The sequence below is a fragment of the Phragmites australis genome, chromosome 13, assembly GCF_958298935.1.
Source record: "Phragmites australis chromosome 13, lpPhrAust1.1, whole genome shotgun sequence".
Taxonomy (NCBI): domain Eukaryota; kingdom Viridiplantae; phylum Streptophyta; class Magnoliopsida; order Poales; family Poaceae; genus Phragmites; species Phragmites australis.
This window is the reverse complement of record NC_084933.1, coordinates 2,823,650-2,847,432: the sequence shown is the minus strand read 5'-3', so window position 1 is coordinate 2,847,432 and position 23,783 is coordinate 2,823,650. Positions and strand designations below refer to the sequence as shown.

Below are 23,783 nucleotides of genomic sequence, written 5' to 3'. Positions count from 1 at the left end.
CGTACTGATCGGGCGAGGTGCCAGCAGCTGCTGCGTCCAACTGCTTCTCCGCCGAGGAGGAAGTTGGGATCTCTGAGGAAGAGTTGGGATCCATGGATCTAAAAGTTCTTTCTGACAGTAGTGCATGCTGGGGCGGAGAAAGCTGAAAGGCTTGCGCAAGAAGACTGGTGGCAATGACAAAGAATGGGCACTACAAGTTGGGGTCATACGGGTAAATAGTCAAAAGTTTACCGTCTCTTCGACAACCACGCCCGTTTTTACCATGCTTCGACCGGAGTGAAAAGCGGTATGATGATGACGTGCAAATCTTTGCATGCCCTTTTGCCCGCATTAAATGCGCCTACCCCCGTCGTTTCAAATTTTGAAAGGTTTTTTAACTCTACTCGGAGTAGGGTGTCGATCAGTTGAGTTCTTTAGTCTTTTTCTTCATGTCTCGAGTGCGGTTAGCCGCAGGGCGCTCGACCCGAGTGAGCTTCCACTCGATACTCAAGGAAGGACCCGTCTATACTCAATTCTTTCGACTATGAGCCTGATCCACTTTACTCGACCAAGCTTAAACTTGGTGGTACTCGAGTGGACGCTTATGGAAACATTTCCTCTGACTAGAGTTAGAGGGCTACTGTCGAATATCTAACTATGGGGTATATGGGCATAAGGAATATATCATATACGGATAGGGTATGTACAACACATATTAAGAAGCTTTAGATATCACAGAACTGAATCAGCGGTACCTGATACACCTGGAATCAAGGAAGTACATATCAGGAAGGTTTTGATTGGTTACCTAACTCGATACGATTAGTACTCGAAACAGATTTTTCTACTTGGACGTCAAGGAAGACAACTCCCTATTGACCATGGCTGGATAGGAGTCGGTACCTCACCCCTATATAAGGCGAAAAGGCTGGGAGGGAGAGAGGAGGAACTTGAGGCAAGCATCAAGACCCTAGCAGAGAAGATATTCGACAACTTTAGCTTTAGGTTAGATTAGATCTAATATACTCTCTGTATTAGTTTTAGCCACATTGCTTATACTCGAGATCATCAATATACGGCAGCAACACCCCCACAGGACATAGGGTATTACTCCAATCGGAGGTCTGAACCTGTATACATCGATTGTCTCATCTTATGATTAATCCCTACACTCGAAGGTACCCAGTCAATTTATGGACACATTGTCAAGAACTAATCTTTGACACATCATACAATAGTAGAAAGATACTGTTTAGGAGACTGTTCTTTGCATTGAAACCATGTATTGATGGTTTTCTTAAGGGATGCACACCCTACTTGGCAATAGATAGTACTTTTATGACTGTAAAATTCAAGGGGCAGTTGGCAACAACTTGTGCAATAGATGGTCAAAATTGGTTGTACCCACTTGGTTTCGGAGTGATGGATTCAGAAACCAATGAGAATTGGATATGGTTCATGAAAAGACTTAGAGATGCAATAGGAACACCAATAGGTTTACCATTTTTACAGATGTTGGACAAGAAATAATGACAAGTGTGCAGGAAGTGTTCCCAATTGCATAGCATAGGGAATGCATGGTCCACTTGGTGACCAACTTCAAAAAGAGATTTCATGGGAAGGTTTTTGATGACAACTTGTGCCTGCTGCATATTCCTAGCATCCACACATCTTTGAGAAGCACTGGCATGCAATGGTTGCAGCTAAACCAGAGGCAGTTCAATATTTGCAGAACAACCACACCAAGCTTTGGATCAGGAGTCAATTTTCCACTCCATCAAAGGTTGACTATGTCACCAATAATTTGGTAGAGAGATTCAACAAATGGATCAAAGGACACAAGGGTCTGCATGTGGATGACTTGATGGACACAATCAGACAAAAATTGATGGTCAAGTGGGACAAAAGGAGAAGAATATCAAGGAAGCTGGAGGGAAGGATTTTGCCACACATTGTTAAAAGGTTGAAAGAGCAGAGCATGAACTTAGATTTGGATGTGACTAAAAGCTCTGATGGACTAGGGGAAGTATCTATCAAGGGAGGCAGTGGCTACCGTTTTAGAGTTAACTTAGTAGAAGGAACATGCTCATGCAGAGAATGGCAACTGTCATGCAAACCTTGTTCCCATGCTATTGCTATGACCACATCAATTAGGAATGATAAGATTGAGGATTATGTGGACATGTACTATTCCGTTGAGAAGTTTAGAGCTACTTATGAAGGCTCAATTCCTGCTATACCAGACAAGTCTCAGTGGGCCTACTCAAACCATGGCTTCTTCATGCCCCCCTCCCCTCTTTTGAAGTCAACAATTGGAAGCAGGAAGACTCATAGGTACAAGAGTAGTATAGAGGGTGGTTCCACAGGCAGAAAAAGGGTAGCACAAGTGCCCCATTTGTAAAGGTTATGGCTATCATTGGCATAGTTGTAAAGATGGTGATCCAGAAGACAACCTAGCAATGCATGCAGAAAGGTCATCCATTTAGATCCATTTCTTGGTGCATCATTTGTATGATTCATTTGTTCTTCTAAAACATATATGCTTCCTGTTGGGGACTACCAAAGAGGAGAAAGAAAAGGAAGGCATAAGCCACCACTGAGACAAGCTTTGTGGTTGCATCTCATGCATCTGCACAAACAATGTCATTTCCACCAAGGTACTTTTCTCCTTATCTATTTTTGGAGGTCTCCGATTTATATGTCTTCCATTGCATTCATGGCTCACTATGAGGCACCAACACAGCCAACCTGCTGCCCTACCTAATTGTTGCATTACCTTTCATTGGTATTGTTATCTCTTAATCCATTGTAACCTGGGGTGATATCACATAAGGGTCTAACTTGAAATGAACGTGTTATGCTTAGCAATGCATAGGTCATCGGTAGAAGTCAAGCAGTGGTTCATCCATCGTTCGCGAGCTTTAGAGCTTAACAATGTTTCACGAAGATAAAATGTTGAGATGATGAGATGTGAGGATGAGACGAGATTTGGGCGGGTGTTAGGAATGGTTCAAGAATGAAGTCTCGAATGTCATAGGCCTGCCTAGATCATTTAAGCACCGATCGTTGGTGCCGTTGGCTTAAGCACTTGTCCGTACTTTCCAGATATCCAAATATGGTAAAGATGAGCCGAATACCTCTTATAGCTGTGATCATTTGGGCTTGAATGTCTACGGTGTGAGCGGGAGGTCTTGTAGAGACACTTGAGGTTGCTCCGTGAGTAGACCTAAGTGGCCTCAGCTTTGAGAGACACATGATCCAAACGGTCAGGGCTTAATTGGAAAAGGTTGTCACGGATAACCCCTCTTGCAATTTGGTCGGTTGCTTGAGCCGCATAGTCTCATGTCGTGTGTGTAAAGAAGTACCCCTTGGAGGGTGTAAAATCAATTCAAAATACCGCGCTCTCGGTCATAAGCATACTTATGTCCATCTGCATCAGTCTCGTAGAGTTCCAAATGTGGTTGCATGTGGTATGATGGGAGTTGACTAGTGTAAGTCAATATTGAGATGAGTATGTTCTTATGATGCTTATATTTATACTTATGTTCTCATGATGGGATAGCACAAGTTCGAGACATGTTAGGTGCTCACACTGTTGAGTCAATAAATTGCTTTTGCATATAAATTCATTTAACATTGTAGCATATTCCTTGATACTCAATCCAAATGCATGATCCTTGGAGTTGGGTTATTATATGTACCCACTATTGAGTAAGTCTTGTAAGTACCTTCATACTCACCTTACTGTTGTTGAGTTTTACACGTGAGGATGAAATAATATATGGTTACTTCATGCACGCTGATGTCGGTGACAGGCAAGAGTAGTGGTGGGCTACTTGTGGTGACTCGGTAGTGCCTTAGGGCAAATGGCACCACCTCTTTTATTGTTTATAAACTTTAATTCTACTGCATATTAACTCTAACATGCTAGGAGACGAACATATTGTATTTTATTTTTCTAGCGTTAGTTGATGTTATGTTGAGACCCAAACTCATTTAAATGGCTCTTATCATGTAATTTTCAGCAAGTAGTGTTTTAAATTGTTGAACTTGTAATGACCTAAAGGCTTGTAATGTATTTACATTACTCGCTCTTTATTATGCTTGATATGATGAAGCTTGTTGTAAATGCGTGTGTTCTGATCTTGGGCATAAAACACATGCTGGGACTACCGGGATTGCATTCATTTTTATCATTGTTGGCTGCAATGTTTGCGGTGAGATATGGGTTAGCACGAGGCATGTCGAGAGACGGATGCGTGCTATCTCTCATCTTATTAAATGATCACCCACTTAATTAATTCGAATACAATTTGGATGGTTCCTCACACTGATGTTCTGGGATGGAGATCTCTCTAGTGTGTGAATATTTTGTGTTAATGTCATTCTGGGATTTGAATATTTTGTTTTTAGGATAACCTATGTATGACCAAAACATGTGAACTTATGGTTACGTCATTCTGGGATGTGAACTTGTTCTCATGTCTGAACTTGTGGTGATGACATGTATTCTGATGAACAATCTCTAGAACATGTGTTAATGCAACATAGTTTGCACTCATTCTGTTACTATGTCATACATGTGTTAATGCGAACTATTGCATTCATTCTGTTGATGCGCACATACACAAGCTTCTCACATGAAGTGGCATCGAAGGGATTATTGCATTCATTATGTTGATGCACACACACACAACCTTCTCACATGCAGTGGCATGAAGGGATCAGAAAAAATTATCAACCGGGTGTGAATCGAGAGAAATCTAGTCTTTTCCAGTACCATTTGACAGTCGTTGGAGCTAGACATCACAGAAGTGGCAAAAACGGGATGAAAAAAAGCAAACAATAGCAAGGAAGGGATGGGAACTTTTTAAGTGTCAAATCAAGGATTCCTCTAACATTCAGTGGCTCACAAAGAATTCTCTCAAAATGATGAGTCAACGTGACAGAATCTTCCAATGTATTGGCATCGAATTGTCGAACAAAAGACATATTTGGTGGCCAATAAATAAAAGTTTCAAAAACTTGGCTTGCACACCCCATGTTTTAAGGATGGTAGTGGGCCGGGTCGGGTCGGCGCCCCGTGGGTTTCAGACCTAGCAGGGGCGGGTTCAGTTGTAGAAACTGTCCCGCAGGGCCATCAGGTCGGGCCCCTGTCCCGAGTTAAGTTTGGGTTCGGGTCGTACTTTAAACCCGCGAGTGCCCCACGTGCCCCAAAATCCTCAAGGTCCATTAGCTTTGTACCCATTCCTGTGGCCCAAAAATAGAGCCCAGAAATCTCTAATGCAGAGCTGGTAGAGCGTCAGGGCATCCACGAGCGTGAGCCACCAGGACCATCATCCACACGGTCCAAGAAGCTCGTGTCGCCGCTACATTCGGGTGCGCGTCCGAGCTGGCCCGTCGATGACGACGAGCTAATGGTGCTTAGGTCCAAGTTGCGGCGGATCCACGCCACGCTCCATGACGTCGAGATCCTATCTGGCACCAACCACTCTGTCTGGCTGTGGCTATCCGAACTTGGTGACTTCGATCTGTTGGGGAATGGATAGGCTACACTAGCGCCAAACAAAAACTTCTACCGTGTTCAACCAGGAAGCCATGCGAGTAGAGGATCATGGATCATTACCAGTAGACGCGTAGCGCAGCAAAAGAAGGGTTGAAGCAAACCAGTCCATCGTCGTGCGCATCGATGTAGATGAAGCAGTCGAACTCAGCATGGTTGTCATAGATGATCACCCTCCTAGTCAGGATCAACTTTCGGATTTGATTTCCTTGTCGAGGTGTTCCGACTACCTAGTTGGGAATGTTCTGACTAGTCACGATCACCTTGTCAGGAGCGACGTCGAGCCGATCAGCGCTGCAATTGCAGCATCGCCTCTATGATATCTACACGTCTTAGGCTGGAATGTTGAACGCCGATGTGCTGCACATACAACTAGGGTTTTGAGAGGTCTGGTGGAGAGGGCGCAGCTAGAGTTTCGGAGTGGCTCTACCGTAAGCACCCCTCCCCACACCTCCCTTTATATAGATCCTCCTATGGGCTCCCACATTGGAATACCATTAGCTATATTAGTATTGGCAAAATGTTTCTCTTTGTTGGACTAAGTCTTTGATCCGCTGAAACCTCATTTCACGTATTGATAGGGGGCTTGATGATGGATAGTATAAAACTACCATATATGGGTATCTTATGTGTATCAAGTTCCCTTAGGGTTTTCTATATTCTCGGAGCATACTTCTGTGTCTGGAAAATGAATCCTTAGACGTATGAAAACTTCCCGCATGTACCAAGGTATCTCATAAACATGGAAGTTTATCTCTAAGGATAATTGAATCTTACTCAAAAAGGAGTCCAGAGGCTACACAACAACCCCATATATATACGGAGCTAGGGGACCCTGCAGAGGATAAGAGACACAAGCCCATGGCCCAAGTTTACAGAAGCTTCAAGCGCACCACGAGCCCTGAGCCTTCTGTACTCGCGATCTACATCGACATCTCGCTCAGACTACGCGCAAGGAGCCCTCAACTAGGTTTAGATCACATCTAAGCTAGCCAAGACCCCCTGTAATATGTCTTGAAGATCAATACAAGACCACATGACGTAAGGCTATTATCCTACAAGATGCCTGAACCTGTATAAATATCTATGTTTTGGCATACGATTCAGCTATAGGGAGTATCCCCCTACTTCATTCATGTATTTGTAAGATCGTTAGTTCACAAATCGTCGACAGTGGTATTGATTATCTTGCTACTTTGAGCCTAGATATCAATTCAGCTACAGTGCGTCATGTTCTATCTTTGGCTGTGTTGCCTGGTTGGTGTCTTCTACGGGTTGATGTGAGCAATGCTTTCATGCATGGATTTCTTGATAAAGATGTTTATATTCATCTGCCACCTAGTTTTGAACACTCTAATCATCCAACTAATGTTTGCAAACTGCAAAAGCCTCTTTATGGGTTAAAGCAATCGCCTCGTGCGTGGTATTATCACTTAAGTGATAAGCATCATCAATTGGGATTTCAATCTTCCAAGGCCAAGATAGCCCTATCTATGTTGATGATATTGTCATTGCTGGCTCTTGTCCTTATGCTATTGACCGTCCACTTCAGAATCTCTCCAATACTTTTCCTGTTAAGGATCTTGTTCGTCCTTGTTGGAGTTGAAGCTACCTACAATTCAGGGGTAGTAGGGGGACATGGTCTTATCTCAGCACAAGGATGCCATCGATTTGCTTCACTGTGCTCATATGAAGGATTGCAAGGAAGTTTCTACTCCAATATTGGTCACTGACAAACTATCTTATGATCTTGTAACCCTCCTTAGAGAGTATGACGTGTTTAGATACCGTAGCATGGTGGGTAAGGATGAAAGTGGTATGGGAATCGTCCCGTGACTATTTCCCTTTTTTTTCCCGAGCATTTTCGTTTTTCCGGTTCTTACGCGGGAATGGGACGGCGACGACCAAAACCGGGGCTGAAAACGGTTGAGGCCTCGTCCAGCCCGTTTTCTCGTAATCCTATTTTTATTCGGGAAAATCCCATTTTTATCCCGATTTGCACTTTGTACAGGCCTAGCAAACCCCACATCTTCTCGGCTGAGACTCCAGACCCAGACCTCCGCCGTCACCACTCCCGTCCGGTGTTCCTATTGCCCCCACGGGCCACGGTGCCACCGGCCTCACCTCGCCTCACCCTCCCGCCCAACCCGCCTATCCGTCCACCCGCCCGGCCTCCCCTCGCGCCTGTACAGATCCAACCATCTGGCTACGGATCCCTGCCCCGTGTCGATCCATGCGATTTGCACCGACCTGGTGCTGGCTGCTGTTACCGTTCCAGCTCCTGCCGCTGCTCCTATCGCGGATCGTACCATTTGGTTCTAATTTCTGCTTGCAAGGGTTTTGCCTTTTCACTACTAGGATCTTAAGAATGGCCGACGATTGTTACACCATCGGGCATTTAGTTATACTGTCGGGAAATGAAATCCCCGAGCGTAGATCATCGGTAAATTCCCGTCACGAACTCTTGGTCGGGGATTCACCCATTTGCTGATGGTACTGTCGGCTATCTGATCTACGATCCTGCGCTAGCACTGTAGCCCAGCTATGAATCAAGGGGCCTGACCCTGGGTGGGCTTCCGAACAGAATTGCTACCTCATATAGGCTACAAACTTACGTGGGCCGGTCCAAGTCTTCCTCCCATACGTCACTGTGCAAAACAACACGTTGGAATCTCCAATGAATTGAATCCAACATTACGGGCACATCATGCAAACATGGATTGCAATCCTTCTTCAAGGGCTTTAACCTTGGATTGCAATCCTTCTTCAAGGGTCTCCTTTCTATAACAATCATAAGTAACAACACCATCTTCCCATAAATTAGAAAGCTCATCAATTAGAGGTTCCATGAAGACATTAAAGTTCTTCTCTGGGTATTCGAGGCCAGGAATAACAAGTGCAATGATAATGTTGTTCTGTTTCATGCACATTTCAGGGGGAGGTCAGACGGAACAACAAAAATAGGCCAACAGGAGTATGGGGCTGCAGAAACACTAAAAGGTGTAAAACCATTAGTTACCAAAGCTAGACACACATTCCTAACCTCCTGGGAAAAATCTGGAAACACTTTGTCAAATTTCATCCAAGCTTCTCCATCCGAAGGGTGAACCATAACATTCTTGTTGCGTGGTTGTGCATGGTATCCCATGTGCTTGGCTTTGTTCTGTGACATGTACAACCGTTGTAGTCTTGGAGTAATTGGGAGGTAACACAAAACTTTTGTTGGTACTTTCCTATATTTGTTTCCTGCAGTTGGCTCCTTGTACCGGGATGCACCACATACAATGCAACTTTCTTTATTTTTATTATCTTTGTAATATATCATGCAACCATTTGGGCATGCATGAATCTTTACATATGGCATGCCTAGACTATGCATAAGTTTTTTAGACCTATAGAAGTTTGTAGGGAGATCCTTGGTAGCCTCATCTCCAACCACTTCATGTAGAAGATTCATTATTTCATTATAACAAGCTTCAGACAAGTTATATTGTGCTTTTATAGTCATAAGTCGTGCTACAATGGACAAACGGGATTGTGATGTCCTTTCATGTAGTGGCTTGTCAGCTTCATCTAGCAATCTATATAACTCGTTTGCACCTTGTGTTGGCTCCTCACTAGAAAAAACCTCTTCTGCATTAATAGAATCAAGTAGCATTTCATTCATCCTATCTAAGCCAGGAGCAGATTCATGGTCAACTTGATCAGGTACATCAGTCTCCCCATGCCTAGTCCATCTCTCATATCCCAACTGAAAACCATTGCGGCATAAATGAATCTCCATTTCATCCCTTTTACGCTTGTGGCGGCAATCACACTTAGTACAGGGACATTTAGATTTCCCATCAACAGCAGCTTCAGGCAACGAAAAGGCATGGTTCTAAAAAGCATCCGAACCATCTTTCCATGTTGGACTAAACAAGCTGCATTTACGCTCATTGTACATCCAACTACGATTGTCACCCATGGTATTTCACCTAAATATGACATTGTAGGTTTCAGGGAACAATTCTGAGTAACTAAATGGAAAAATCCCATGCCAAACGGCAAGTCAAACCCATGCCCTCAATCTGAACATTGATCTGTAGTTTCGTAGCTAATTCATTGGGAAAAAGGTTTATACAATCGACACAGACAAACTGTTTTGTAGCTAATTCAGGGTATGTAATATTGCTTGCTATTGATTTTTATCAACACAGACAAATTGTTACTTTATTTTAGATGCAACACACTCAATCAACTTGAGGTCCTGAATTTTTCGATTATAGAAATTCACACATATTCAATCTAAAAAGGCAACAAAAATAGCAGAGTATGCTTTAAATTGAAAAAAAATTCACATTCCTTTTGATGGCAATGAGGTGCGGTGGCAGTGAATTACCCTCCCTATGTCCTTTTAGTTAATTTGTGCAATTTCATTATTGTAAAAACTATGGTGAATGATGCCCACCAGAAACGGTGGTTAGCCATATCCAAAACTATTTTATAACTGTAGCATAAGTTCAACGCATCTATTGGAAGTTAGTAAATTTGTTAATCAAAAACATAATTAGCTACACAACAAAAAATGGTAAATTGGCACACAAGGAATCATGCTCTATGCATCATAGCATAAGAATCACAAAGATACTTCTAAACAAGGCAGTCTTCGGGCTACCATGCTACCCAATTACACACTGGAGCAAGAAATCTAGTGGTGGGGGTTCTAACATAAGATGATAGTTTTAATGCTGTTTAAAGGTGCAGATGTGGCATATAAGCTTATATACAAACAAAAACATTAGTATTGAGTATTTGATTTCAACAAAGTTTGGGGGTTCAGCTGAGCCCCCAATACCCCCATATGAGACTACCTAGATCTGCCCCTCCAAGCACATAAAGGTTACTCAAGCTAGAAAACTAACCCCATTCAATATGTGTGGTACTCAGATGCAAACATTGAAACATAAGTCGAAGAATTTTCCATGGAAGTCAACAAAAACATAATCACACAAAAACTGAAGCTTAAGTAGAAAAACACATAGACATTGCTTGAACAAGAGCTTGTTCAAATATAGCTATAATGCATGCACGAAAAATGTGCCATGCAGCACCAGAAAATACACTTCACATCTAGGAAAAAGCACTCCAAACTTTAATCATAACTATATCAATAACTAACACATTTCACTAAATTTCATAAGCTAAGCAAAGGACCACCGAACGACTACAATTCTGTCCTACTACCAAACATGATGTGTAGGATCAGTAGTAAATAGGAACAACAGTATAATTTGAACAAAATCCTCTTACTAGCAGGAACAGGAACCCCAATAATAAGCATGAATCATCATTACTAATTTCCTATAAGGAAATAACTACGGTGTTCACTGAAAACTAAAAAGGATCAAGTGCCCATTAATTACTACTTTGTTGGTTATGATAGCTTTCCAGCACTGCACAATGAACTTAATAATCCTAGAACCCGAAAAGGTTTTGCATCCATCGTCAAACAGACCTTGACATCCATCGTCAGACTGCAGGACTCACTTTTCACTTTTTAACTTTGCAAAGTTTACTTGCTTTAGTACGATGCTACATTTTCTCTACTTAGACTTGGACAGAGATGGTGATTCGAAGGTGAGATGGGGTGGGGGCGAGCTCTGCACAATGGGGAAACAATGGAGGATATCGTGCTTGGCAATGAAGACGAACCCGACGGAGGGTGCGTCGGAGGCGGCGTAGGTGCTGATCAACTCAGACCTGCGGAAGTTGGGCGTCGCCGAGAGGAACCTCACTGCCGATGCGCTCGTCCTATCACCAGCCACGAACAGATCGAATCGAGGTGAGGCAAATAACCCTTTGGAAGGAACGGTTTGTTTCCAAACGTGGAGGGAGTGATGTCCGAGGATGCGCAGATTGGATTGGAGGTGGTCAAAACCCTTGAGGAAGAATTTGTTTGTTTCGTATCGGGGTGGGCGAGATTTTGAGGATAGTAGTGGCAGCGATGTTGGGCGCGACTGCGCAATAGGGTTTCTTTGCCGCTAAAACACGGTTGATAGATTGGTCTTCCCAATCTCTCCCCTGAAGTGAAAGGTCATTGCTAATTCTATCATGCAAGAGTTGCAAACCAAGCTGTAGCCCAGTTGGTGGAGGAGCTTGGGGCGGTAGACTCAGATCCTGTATTCGAATCTCAAGGTTGCAACTTTTTTATAAGCTTGACAATTCAATTTTTTACCTCAATATTCAAATTGGATTCTGTGGTACCATGTTACAATTTTCAGATTTTTGTAAATAATGTAAATGCTAGTATGAATTAAATGTTTTCAAAAATGTATACAAGTCAAATAATACGTACTTAATGTATTCAACCTAGAATTGGATTCTCTTGTAGATATAAATATTATTAAAGATTTCACACCTCACTTCAAATAGTATATCACTTGAAAAATTAAATATTTCAAAAGATTTAAATTTTAATTACTATTTAGATTTAATATTTTAATTCCCAACAATTTTGAAGGATACGGATTTGTACTTTTGAGTGAACCACATGCTATTGCATATTTTAAAGAGGAAAATTCTAAATATAGAAAAAGAAGAGCAAAAAAATAGTCACTGTGGTAGCGTGGGAGAATAAAGTTTGAAATTCCTTGGAAGTGCCCGAAACATATGAGCTACTTTTTTTGTTTTTATTTCGGGTGTGATATCAAATTCCAGTTATTTTCTATTTGTTAAAACTACATAGAAATCCATTGCCAAATAACATACATATTTGATTTATTCTTTTAAAAATAAAATTGTTTTGATAAAGTTTCTTTAAAATTTATAGACATCCATCAGATGCAACAAATATCACTCTCTAGACATCATTATAGGCACCCATTTCTTGATATGGGTATCATGAAACATCCATTTAAGAAAAGGAGTACTATAATCAACATGAACGCATCCATCTCGGCAATCCATCCACCTTGATAAAATGGCCCACGTTGCTCCAAATTAGTGATGGGTTAGTTTTTGTCTAATTTGGAAACATCAATCAATTTACCACATAATTAGGAAATGCATAATAAATTTAATTACCACTTAATTAGAAAGCCCTCGAATCAGTAGGGAACACATAGGCTTCTTTGCCTATATTGTTCCAATGATATTGCACTCCTTCTATATTATTGTCCCTATTATTTCGGAAATCCTCAGAACAATTTAGTGACTAAAATAAAAATCCTCAAATAAATTATCATATACTAATTTATCCCAAAACAATTTTAATTATACAATATCCAATTTGGGATTTCAAAGAAGGTACACGGTAACTTATAAGGATTTGCCACTAATGTTAAGATTTATCTCCTGGAAAGTTTCAATATATAATATGCATTGCATCTGCTACAGTACTGCAACGGGCCCACTCGTTAGTCTCAGGTGCAGGGTCACTGCATCCACTCATGCAGGCAACCGAACACCATCACACGGTCATTGCATTCGTAGGTGCAGACAACCAAACACTCTTCTTTTCAGAGTTACTGTATCCGCTCAGTCTGCTTCTACTCATCAGAATATACGCTGCAGCTCTACGAAAATCCATCCGCTCAACCTGCTTTTAGAGTATAAGCCACATGTTATGATATATTAAAGAAGGAAAATTCCAAATATGGAAAAACATTATGAGGGTTTGCATTTTGCCAAAATAACATGTGAACTTATTGGATCACAGTTTTTATTCATTTTTATTTTGGGGTGAGAAGGTGATGTTAGTTGATATTTCAATTTTTATTTTATTTTTAAGAGCAACATAGAAATCCATTCCGAAATATATATTTTGGAGAGAGGGTGATGTTTTTATATTAGTTAAAATTTATAGATATTTCTTTGAAATTCACATGCATCCTTTAAGCCACAAGCTATCACTTCCACAAGAACGAAGTGGACACACCGGCCAAGTATGCGCCACATGCCTCATCATCCTAATATCTTTTTCCACCAAGATGAATTTGTCATACCACCTTCGTCACATCAAGCCATACATTGATGCATCCAAGTCACCTGGTCAAATTAACTATGTTAATTGGAAGCCTATGCAAGAAATTCTTAGGGATGGCAACGGGTCGAGTCGGGGGCGGGTTCAGCCAAAACCCGCCCGACAAAGAACCTGAAAACCAAAACCTGACCCGCACCCAATTGATAATCGGGTTGAAATTCACCCCCAAACCCGAACTCGACGGGGATCCGAGACCCGGCGGGTCTGACATCATCAGAAACAGAGACAAACAATGAATAATCTGAAACAAACAGTAGCTAGCTGCTAGCTCAAAAATCAGAATTACAGAATACATGACAAAACTAAGTTATCAAATTATCAAACTAAGTATCAATATGCCAACAGAACCATTATTGGACATTTGGACTAGATATAAACTGATAAACACAAGACCGCAAGTGCTATCTAGTATCTGCTATTAAGCTATCAAACTACGAAAATAAGTCCATAACATGCTTACAAGCATGACAGAACCACAATAGCTCAAAATAACAGAATACTTGACTACCTGTTCAACCACTGAAGTAGATATCAACACAAAGTCACAAACATAAACACATAAACTCAGACTGCTTATGCTTAGTGCCTTAGTTCATACAACTAACTTACCAACAGTCCAACTTTAACACAAACACAGAATACTTAATAGTTCATACTCACACAGCCATTCAGCGAACAGTCCAACACGCACAGATTATATAGTTCATAAAGCCAACACAAACACAATCATACTTCATAGCTTTCTAGCTTGTCAACTATTCAACCACAGTCGACTCAGCATCATCATAGCAAAAAGGGCAAAGACAGTTAGACAGTTCATATATTTAACTTGTATTTTGTAAACATGAAAATTTACAATAATAAACTGATACCATTTCTTCTTCCTCTTCATTCTCAAGACAAGTCATTATTGCATTAAGTATAGGAGACTTGGACCCTAAAATCATAAAGCATTCAAAAGTTAGTGCTTCCATATATCAAAGAAAGGAAAAAATGATTTAATGGATTGAATGTAAACTATTTACCTAACATGTGAGCACGAGACCAAGATTACATACACATTAATGCTTCTACCATTGTTGGAGCAAGTCTACTCCGATATGGGCTAATGATCCTCCCACTAGTACTAAAGACCAACTCAGATGCTACTATTGTCACAGGAATTGACATGGTATCTCGAGCAATCTTTCTCAAAGTAGGATACTTGATCCCTGCATACTGCCACCAGTGAATGATGTCTAACTCTTGTGTTCTAGGTAATGTTGGCTCATCCAAGTACAAGTCTAACTCCGTGCGCACATAAGAAGATGACTCAACTGGCTGCGAAGACATGTATCGATCAAATATGTCAAAGACCATATCATCTTCTTCGTTCTGCACAGAAGTGGTACTAGAAGCACCAATATCAACTGTTGTTGCAACACCCTCCATAGAACCTTGGTATTCCAACACCAATTCATACATCAAATCTCTTACTTTCTGAACTTCATTACTTGTACCTTCTTTTCCATAAATGTTGATAAAAAGAGCTTTCAAGAATTGTAGTTTAAACCTAGGATCTAGAACCGTAGCAATTGCCATGAGACCATGAACATCTATTCAATATTTATCAAATTTTTCTTTCATCAATTTTGACATTGTTTTCTATCTCCGGGACATCACTAGCTCGCCATTTCCTAATAGCCAAATGAATACCGCAGATTTTTGGAAAGAAAATGTTTGCAGTAACATAAACTAGCGTCTGACAATATCTCAGTGATATCATAAAATATATTCAATCTACCACAAAGCTCCTTAGCAAACTTCCAATCATCCTCTGTTGAACGAAAAGTAGCACATTATTTTTCGCGTTGTGCAAGGCGTCAAAGACTAGTTGGTACTCTAATGCAGTGCTAAGCATAAGATAAGTGGAATTACATCTAGTTTTACAATCAAGAGCTATTCTTTTCTGATATTTAATGTTCATCTGAGATACCATTCTTTCGAACCTTTCATGTCTTTTTGGTGTTGCTGACCAATAACCAATACTTTCACGAACCCTCTCAATGCTCTTCTCCATGACAGACAATCCATCTTTCACAATCAAATTCAAGATATGTGCAGCACAACGCATATGCAATAATCTACCACCTAACATAAGAGAGTCAAGAGGCAACTTATCTTGCATCTTTTCCATAAGAGAGTCATTGGTGTTGCAATTATCAAGAGTTACACTTGACACCTTCTTCTCGATATGCCAATCCATGAGTACATCATAAAGGACATCACTTATAACTTCACTTGTATGTGGGGTTGGCACGTAAATGAACCTACAAAATTAGAAACACCAAAAGTATAGCATGAATAATTAGACAAGGAAATATCAATATAGAATAATTACATAAGCTTCATCAGTACATTATTACCTCAAAAGGAAGCTTTTTAGCTTCCAGTCATCATCAATATAATGTGTTGTCACTGCCATGTACCCTTTCTTTTAATGATTTACTGTCCACATATCTGTTGTGATAGCAATACGAGATTGGCACTATTGGAAGCACTTCACCACAGATAGCTTTGCCCATCATACATATCCAATATATCCTTCCTAATTGTGTTTCTAGACACTGCCTTAAACAATGGCTGCATTGCAGCACAAAACTTTCGAAAGCCGGCATGGTCAACCATAGAAAGTGGGTACCTATGGACACATATCATTAGTGCATGTTCTTTCCTTGCAAGATCTTGATCAGGCACATATTTCTCTACAACAACTGGCCCATCCTGATTTTTTGACAACTTCAAAGTGGATTGTTTTAAGCCTTTCCTAACCTGTCAAGACTCACAAATTGAAAGGTGGCCATGCAAGTGATTGGTACCATTTTTTGTCTCCGCTCCTAGCATTTTATGACACCAACTACATTCAGCCTTCCATTTGTTCCCTACTTTTAGTCTTTTGAATTCTTCCCACACGACAGATTTTAGCTTTCTCTTATTTGTACCACCTACATCATCATCATCTACCACCACCACATCAATACCTTGTGTGTCTTGTGATGGTGTAGGTGCAGCACCTGGTGACGGTGCAGCAGCTGGAGCATCAAAGGATGGAGTAGGTGTAGGTGTAGCAGATGGAGTAGAAGCACCTGCACCTGCAGCCTGCTACCCACTGGTTCCCGGAGTCGACATTCTTGCAATTATATGATCTACTGATAACATGCTTCTACAAGATGATAGCACACAGTTGTAACCTGTTTTAGGAGCCATACAAGCACTGGTAACATGTTTTATGAGTCATACAAGAAGTGTTTTGAGTATCTGGCTCCAAATTCTATTACTACCAAGTACAGAACTTAACTATACTAGCATATATTGGCTAGCACACAGCACAGATGACAACACACAGCACAGATGATAGCACACATCGGATGATAGCACTGACAGACATTAAACAAAATTCTATTACTACCAAGTATCTGGCTAGCACACAGCAAAGGGGAGGAAACAAAGAGCACAGATGATAGCATGACTAAAATATACTAGCATATACTGTCAGAGAATAAACAGAACTCATAAGAAGAAAAGTAAAATAAGAAATTCAGAGAATCCGAACTACAAAATATAATCAACAATAGCTGTGATACAAAAGGAACAATAGCACTCAAATCTATTGTTATAAACTTATGTCTGATATGGCCTAATATCTGACTGCTATTATGCTTTTGCTGGAGCTGGTGACTGGAAAGAGGCCAACTGATTCATGCTTCATCAAAGGCCGAACATTGTTGGCTGGGTAGCTATCTCATGCGAAAAAGAAGGCTAAAAAAGGAGGCACCTTTTATTACTACAAAGCCCAAATACACCTATCAATCAGACAAGGCAGACATAAGTTTGCTTGAAGCATCTACTTTTGCTTGAAGCATTAGTGCACTCAACAGCAATAGACACAGTCACGCAGATCACAGAGACACACACAGTGGTACAGACTATGCTTCAAGCAAATTCGTACCTAGAAATTCTAGTAAAAAGTAGTTATGTGAATAATGACGACATGGATGACGTACCTTTGTCAAAATTATTATTGTTAGAAAAAGCAATCATGTGATTGGCTCAAGTATAAGTGGTTCCATGAATCGACTTTGTTCTTATGAAAGCTTAAATCCAAAACATTTTTAATTCCACAACATCCAATTTGGGATTTACAAGTAGTTCACTTTAAAAGGCAATTTTGGATGAAAAAAAATGTTCTACTAATGAAAAAAATTTCTCTGTTGCGAAACTTCAAAAATAATAAAAAAATAAAATATAATCATATTTAACCAACCGTATGAGTCATCCGAGAAATTTCAAAAAAATTTAAAAAACACCGGATACACGTTAGACCACTTGAGATATTTTTGACCATTGGCTACATCAAGAAATAGCCAAGCGTTATATGAAGACCTGTCGGCAGCTAGTAGGTATTGTCGGCTATGGGGCGCCTAATAGCCGACGGTAAACTTTAGACTGTCAGTGATTGTATAACTGTCGGCCATTGGGTCAAATACCCGACGGGACATCGTGTGCCTCTCGGAAAATGTTTGACCCATCGGTCATTTGGTACAATGACCGAGGGTTCAACTTGTAACCGTCGGAAACATCATCACCGTTGGCTATTACACAATCTCACCGACGAGCCGTCGGCCATTCTATATCACCGCCGGCCTAGGTTGGGTTTCTAGTAGTGTTTGTGGAGTTCCGTTGCTTGGTTGCGTTGTGTGCGATTTCCTGCACCGTTCGTGGTGGCTATGACGCCGCAGCCAGCCCGGCCGGACGGAAGCTTGTGCAGTGCTCTTGTCTGTTCTAGCCGGCTCATTTGCTTGGCTTGTACAGATTGATGTGTTTTTACAGTTCTTAGCCTTTATCTATTGGTTGCAAGCTACAGGAGACCAAAAACATTGTTGTGTGGGTTTTTAGAATGGTTTATTGCTACCGCTCGTTAGGATTGTAGTTTGCAAGCTCTGGGACCAGACAACGCCGTTGTGATGCCTTAATTCATTGATTTGCTGTGCAAAGAAACCACAGATCTGCTCCAGAAGTTGTCGTTGGATTCGCAGCCCAAGGCAGCAGATGCAACCGAGCCTGCTGGTACTATGAAGGTAGTGATAGAACAGTAGTACTAATGGGTTTTCTCGTTGTGTTAATTCATGATTTGCTCCAAGTGACCTGTGATTATGATTTGTTTGCTTGTTGTTTGATTCAGCAGGGTGCTGCACCTAGCCAACTACTGAGCGTGTCGATTCCCACTGGAGTGTTCCATCACGCCGGTGCTTCCAGATTTTATGGATCCCAACCTGTTCTCTCTACCAGCGTATTACTATGAAGGTGAGGAACCTGGAATAAATATTAAAGTGATCATATGTCCTAGGTTGCTCGGCTGCACTGAGTATCTTAGCAAGTTGTTTGTTGCTTTCAACTTCTTACCGTTGAACTTGATAATATTAGCTGGATCGCTTTTTTGTTTGATGAGTTCTTCTGTGATTATGCTGATTGAATTGTGATGGTGCTCGTCATCCAAGGTTCCATGAGCGATTGGGATGATTGTACTAGATATCTAAATCCAGATGGAGTGTAGATTGCTCAGTAAGTTATCCTAGAAGATCTTATCCTTTAACTAGTCATGTGAAGCATCCCACGATGATTTGCATCCTGCAACATATTATTGGATATGTAATAGTGCAAAGCTATTCACCCTCCTTTTGGGTATGGTTTGTGTTGTGGCTGGTTTTTTTTGTTGATTATGCTCCTGCACTGTTACGTCATTCAAAAGTATGTTATATCATACTATGTACGACTAATCTCTATCTCTACTGTTTAAAAAGCACCTAGTGCGTCCCAGTTCCGCTCCTGGATTTTCCGCGGCCACGACGCGCAGCTGTTCCAACAGCTCACCCCGCCGCTCACCCTATCGTTCATGATCCAACAACCGCACCGTCCTCCTCCTTGACCTCAACCTCACGCACAGCTGCGCCGTCCTCCTTCTCGACCTCATCTGCACCGCTGCCCACACAGCAGCGCCATCCTCCTCCACGACCTCCTCAACACTGCCACCCACACGCGCCCGTGACCTCCTTCGCTCCCTAGGCCTTTTCCTTCCTCGTTGCGCCACCCTCGCTCCTACTCTCCAAGCCGCCTCTCCCCTTCTCGCCTCAGGCGGCGGATCCCTCTTCCGCCACGATCCACAACAGTGTTGCAACCGCCACCTACTGCCTCCACCCTTCCCTCCTCCCCGCACGCCTCCTCGCCGATCGGGTTCACGGACGTGCGCACCCCGACTCCCGCATCTGCTCGTGGGTCGCACTGCTCGCTCGCTCTCCTCAGTCCCCTATCTCCACGCTTAATCCACTCTGTCGCCACAGCTCCCTATCTCCAGATAGGTTGTCTCTCTAGATACCTCCGGTGAGCATTCGTCTTGGCGAGGTAAAGTCCCTACCGGTGCGACAAGCCAGCAACGAACTCATAGGTAGTCCTTCCTCTTGCAGATCTACGACAGGCCAGCAACTGGTCCCCTCCCTCGGTGACGTGGGCTTCCCTTCCGGCGAGGTAAGGCCAATTTCCACTCCTTTCGTCATGGTTTCCACATGGCTACGGTTTGGGTCAATATGGGGTTTAAGGTTTCTTGATTAGTCGCTTGATCCGAGGTCATATTTGAATGGGTTGTAACAAGCATGGCGATCTATAGTGACGGGTTATTGGCTGCTCCAAATGATTGGAGTGTGTTCATCATTCGTGTATGTTCTCCAAATGATCTCTTTTGTTAGCTGAAAACTTGCTCCATTCAAATAAACTCTGTATTGTTGCGTTATCTCCCAACTTTCTGATGGGCTTGACAAATTTTCATTTAGAATTGTAAATTTCTTAATCATGTCAGTAATTGTCAGGTTAGTAGTCACTGTCAGTGATTTTGTTCTTTCAGGTTGCAAAAAAAAAAGTCAAAAATTAGCTATATAAGAACATCTATATTATTTGTTCTTTCAGTTTGCTTGTCATTTCTTCTCTGAATTAGTGTATGTATAAGGGTGACCTATGCTTCATGATAAAGTCATTTAGACTACTTGACATTGTAAAGTCACATCTCACACGTTGTTCCTCTGATAAGGATGTTGTGCTTGTGATAATCTAAACTGTATTTTGGTTCAATTGTTTTGCATTTGTCATTCTCAGGGTAGCCATTGCCAAGAAGACCGACATACGGCTCGGCATGGGCACAAACATGTACCCCTCATCAGCCCTTCTTGGGCAGAGCAGAGATGAATCCACCGCTTCAACCCCTGATGATTTGATCAAGAAGGCTGATGGCTTTGCCAGCGTCTTCCCAGGTGAGCAACATGCAAGAACTGTTCAGCAATTTTATTTTCATATATACTGTATTCAGTCTGACGATTCTCCATTTTGATGCAGAACACAAGTATGAGATCATCAAGAAACTACAGCGGATGAAGCACATATGTGGAATGACTGGAGATGGCATCAACGACGCGCCTGCGTTGAAGAAGGTAGATATCGGAATTGCTATAGCTGATGCTACTGATGCTGCCAAGAGTGCCTCTGACGTTGTGCTAATTAAACCTGGACTCAGTGTCATCATCAGTGTTGTGCTCACTAGCCGGGCCATCTTTCAGATGCAGGGATCGGTGACGTCCTAAGAGGGGGGTGAATTAGGACACTTAGAACTATTTCGGCTCCAAAAATAACACAAGATAAGCCTATATCAAATTCTATCTAAATGTGCTCTAGATTTATCTAGTGTGTCTACTCTACCGATCAAAGCGCTTGCAATCTATCTAATAAGGTAAATTCCAAGTAAGTAAATGCGGAAACGTAAATAAGGTAGAGAGATCAAACTCGGTACAAGGATTTTTTTCCTGTGGTATCGATGGCATGAATACCACTCTTAATTCACGTTGGAGCTCCACCAAGAATATGCTCCCGATTGGCACCGGGTCACGATCCTTTAGCCACCAAATCACAAAGACAAGGCCTCCACCCGGATAAGCCATCAAGCCACCAAGGCAAGGTCTCACCACTAGCCTCTCTTCCAATTTCTTGCCACTGTGATCACTTCGGAGCTTGAGCCACAAATGTAAGGGTCTCCGCGTCCCCGCACTAAGTCGGTGGGTCAACAAGCTTGCCGGCGAGTCATCAAGACTCCAAGGTGCCGGCATACCAAGTGGTACACTATTGGATCACTCCTTAATCTACTCTCTAGGCAGCAATCACCTAACAACTCACTTTATAAGCCTATAAGCACTAATCACTCTCTAATCTTGTACTTAATTGCCTTGGATGATCACTTTATGCACTTTGGTGGTTTGGATATCTTCTTAGGTGTATATGAACTTCTCTGGACTCCAGCACCCTCAAATGACTAAGTGTAGGGGTATTTATAGCCTCAAACTCGCGCACTAGCCGTTAACCTAACGGCTCTAAAAAGCTGTTAACACCAGATTATCTAGTGAGTACACTCTCACAAACTAGCCGTTGGAACCCCACTCAAGCCTCTGTGAACACCGGATACTCCGGTGTATACTCCATCTTCATCACTGAACTTTCCGGTGAGTATACCTTAGCCATCCAAGCCAACATCTTCTCTGTGTAAATTGCTTCGGAGCCTTCTCCGCTACTTATCACATCACCGGACTATCCAGTAGAGTCAATGTATTCTTCCCTTTGTCAACAATGCTCCGGTGCATACCTCCGGTGTGTTCAAATCAATCACCAGACTATCCGGTGGGGTCTTCTGCTTCTTTTTCATCTTTGCACTGTTCATTATCCGGTGTATCCGGTGTTACCTTGCTTCGTCACCGGACTATCCGGTGAGGCTTTCATGCCTCTGTCCCCCTTTGACAGAGATGCTCGGGTGAGTGCAAATATCTGGAGCACTGGACCATCCGGAGTGGTTATTTCTCCTGGGACTTTTTTCTAATTCAACCAAACTTTGTCCCGGCTTCGGTGGCTTCTTCATGTATTGCATCTATAAGACCTACTAACATATATTCTTGATAAACATGTTAGTCCTAATGACTATGTTATTATTAATCACCAAAGTCACAATCATAGCTTAATAGGGCTATTTTCGCTACCCCAGAGGATGAAGAATTACACTGTAAGCATTCCTTGGCTGATAAAACTCACAGTTTCTAAGGATGAGAGCATAACTATTTCATTTACAATTCTGACCCCTGCTCTTGTTCTTTGTTTAGATATGCGCGATGTCGATAACAACTTGTATTGTGGTAAGTTAATTTTTCTGAGGCCTAACAAGAATCTAGTCTTTTGATCACACTGTTATACTCTTTTGAAATTCTTATTTGTTGTCAATGTGCAGCTTGGATTTTGAAATTTTTATTTGTTGTCAATGTGCACCTTGGATTTGTGCTGATTGCTTTGACGTGGAAATTTGATTTCTCACCATTCATGATTCTAATCATTGCCATTCTGAACTATGGTTGGTTTGCCTTGTAACTTCCATAGATGATAAATCTTTTTATTATTATTTGCGCATTGTGGATCCTTCTTATGCTCAGAAGTTAACTTGTGGAGAATGTTTCAGGCACAATCATGACTATCTCGAACGATAGAGTAAAGCCATCCCCACACCTAGATAGTTGGAAGCTGAATGAAATTTTTGCCACCGCATCGTGTATGCCACCTACTTAGCCGTCATGACTGTAATATTCTTCCGGGCCATGAGACTTTTTAGCATGCTTTCTTAACATTTTGGTTGCTCTCTCACTCTCTGGCATACTTTATGACCATTGGGTAGGAAAGGCCAGTAAGTAGTTAAATATAAACCTTTCGAACTAAAATCAATAACCGGGTAATTTTTTCAGTGTTAGGATGTCGTGCTCACATCCAAATTATTAGCAGGTGGTCTTGCCTTAAGATTTGTGGGAGATCGTTGTTTTCCATCTCTACTAGGCAATTTAATTCCACAATTGAAGATTAAGTCCCTTGGTTTGATAGTGCGCATTAGCTAACTAAATTGCTACTTTTATGATAAAGTCTTCACATCTGTTTTAATAATCACTAGTTTGCACATTTTTAACACAATTACTTCATGGTCCCATAGATATGAAAATATCATCTTTCACTGGTTTGTTCTTTAAATAGAATTGCCTTGTATTTCATTATTGGGTGGGTTAATGAAGTAATCTTGGTGAAATATTATAAACAGAGAAGAGAATAAGAAATCAATCA

At 41.6% G+C, this 23,783-nt stretch overlaps 1 protein-coding gene and 1 long non-coding RNA gene across 4 annotated transcripts; one reads left to right on the top strand and one right to left on the bottom strand.

Moving 5' to 3' along the window:
- Window positions 1-12,858: 12,858 nt before the first annotated feature.
- LOC133887912 (uncharacterized) lies at window positions 12,859-17,297 on the bottom strand. 3 transcript variants are annotated; one of them, XR_009903670.1, is made up of 6 exons: window positions 15,971-17,297; window positions 14,591-15,874; window positions 14,438-14,502; window positions 13,702-13,769; window positions 13,461-13,570; window positions 12,859-13,121 (listed from the first exon to the last, which is right to left on the bottom strand). It is a non-coding gene; the product is annotated as an uncharacterized LOC133887912 (long non-coding RNA). The 3 variants fall into 3 exon arrangements; XR_009903672.1 differs by lacking the exon at window positions 12,859-13,121 and having other exon boundaries at window positions 13,222-13,570; window positions 15,971-16,245; window positions 16,586-17,297; XR_009903669.1 differs by lacking the exon at window positions 12,859-13,121 and having other exon boundaries at window positions 13,262-13,570.
- A 3,150-nt stretch (window positions 17,298-20,447) lies between these two features.
- Window positions 20,448-23,243, top strand: LOC133888378 (plasma membrane ATPase 2-like). Its single transcript, XM_062328596.1, has 7 exons — window positions 20,448-20,464; window positions 20,748-20,902; window positions 20,985-21,207; window positions 22,674-22,689; window positions 22,787-22,808; window positions 22,939-23,031; window positions 23,137-23,243. The coding sequence occupies exons 1-7, from the start codon at window positions 20,448-20,450 to the stop codon at window positions 23,241-23,243; spliced, it is 633 nt and encodes a 210-aa protein (XP_062184580.1).
- Window positions 23,244-23,783: the final 540 nt, after the last annotated feature.

What these genes read in the sequence shown, in the direction of transcription:
- LOC133888378 (XM_062328596.1), top strand. An exon ending in ATGCGCGATGTCGATAACAA is followed by an intron (nt 22,809 to 22,938) that starts CTTGTATTGTGG and finishes TTTTATTTGTTG; the next exon opens with TCAATGTGCACCTTGGATTT. An exon ending in CATTGCCATTCTGAACTATG is followed by an intron (nt 23,032 to 23,136) that starts GTTGGTTTGCCT and finishes AGAATGTTTCAG; the next exon opens with GCACAATCATGACTATCTCG.